General features: G+C 62.7%; 1 protein-coding gene across 1 annotated transcript in view; it reads left to right on the top strand.

Annotated features, from left to right (window-relative positions):
• The first annotated feature begins 229 nt into the window (after positions 1 to 229).
• Positions 230 to 1,136, top strand: part of PHGDH (phosphoglycerate dehydrogenase) — a 31,568-nt gene continuing 30,661 nt past the window's right edge. Inside the window, exon 1 of the mRNA XM_017519770.2 lies at positions 230 to 662. Within this exon, the coding sequence (XP_017375259.1) occupies positions 525 to 662 (138 nt within the window). The 5' untranslated portion in view covers positions 230 to 524. The remainder of the gene's footprint in view (positions 663 to 1,136) is intronic.

Genomic DNA, 1,136 nt, shown 5'->3' on the forward strand with positions numbered 1-1,136 from the left:
TGCACATCTGTGTGCTTGGTACTTTGGGATGTACCAAGACGAGGTCGAATTCCCTTCCACGTCTAGCACAGTGTCTTGCACATTTACCTACTCGAAAAAAAATTGCTCCTTAAGGAATGAATGCACGAATCCTTAGGAGGAAAGGTGAACGTGAAGTTTTTCTCTCACGATGAGGTGTATTTCTGTGTTCGTCTCAGATATGCATCAGGTGCTCAGCGTACGTTGTGCTTTTTATATGCTCACCAGGTGTAGGTAAGAGCTTTATGGCTGAGGCCGGGACATTCTTTGCGGGAGGATAACGAGGCGGGTGGGGATGTGGCGAACTCAGAGCCGCGAGGAGGAGGCGGAGCCGCGGGGACTTGGAGTGTTTCCGCCCAATCAGAAGGCGGCGGTAAGAGCGGGGGGCGCTGAGGGAGCGGGAGCTGGGGAGCCCTGCCCAGTTACTCCCGCGCGCCCGGTCCCAGCGCGCTTCTCGGCGAGAGCACCTCCACTTGCAGCGGCCGACCACGAGGCCACCTCCCGCCATGGCCTTTGCAACTCTGCGGAAAGTGCTCATCAGTGACAGCCTGGACCCTTGCTGCCGGAGGATCCTGCAAGATGGAGGGCTGCAGGTGGTGGAGAAGCAGAACCTTAGCCAAGAGGAGCTGATCGCCGAGCTGCAGGTAAGGGGGGCCGGGGAAAACCGAGGTCTCCGGCAGCCTCGGAGAAAGGCTGGCTGCGCCTAGGCCAGCACGCCCCTCACGTGCCCCCCCATCAGTCAGTTCCGGGGCCCTCCTGGGATTGGGGGGTAGCGGGGAACCGGGCCGGGGACGCGGAAAGAGGGAAGAGCTAGCCGCGGCGAGATGCGAACTTTGCTTTTAGTTTGCAGCCGCGGCTTTGCCGGTGGCGTGCCTCCGCTAGCCTTGCGCGCCGAAAGCTGCTCCAACTGGTCCTGCAGGCTGCCCGCGGATGCCGGCGCCGGATGCCAGCGCGGCGCCCCGGAGCTTTGGCCGCAGCTGCTCTGGCAGCCTTGCCCGCCCTCCCCCCTCCAACTGCCTCCGCGCGGGGGGACCGGGGGAGGGGCGCCAAACTGGCTTCCTCGCTGGGAGCCCAGGAACTAGACTCTCACAACCAAGTTCTGGGCCGCCCCGCCGATT

Source organism: Cebus imitator, unplaced genomic scaffold (assembly GCF_001604975.1).
Source record: "Cebus imitator isolate Cc_AM_T3 unplaced genomic scaffold, Cebus_imitator-1.0 Scaffold774, whole genome shotgun sequence".
In the NCBI taxonomy this organism is placed as follows: Eukaryota; Metazoa; Chordata; class Mammalia; order Primates; family Cebidae; genus Cebus; species Cebus imitator.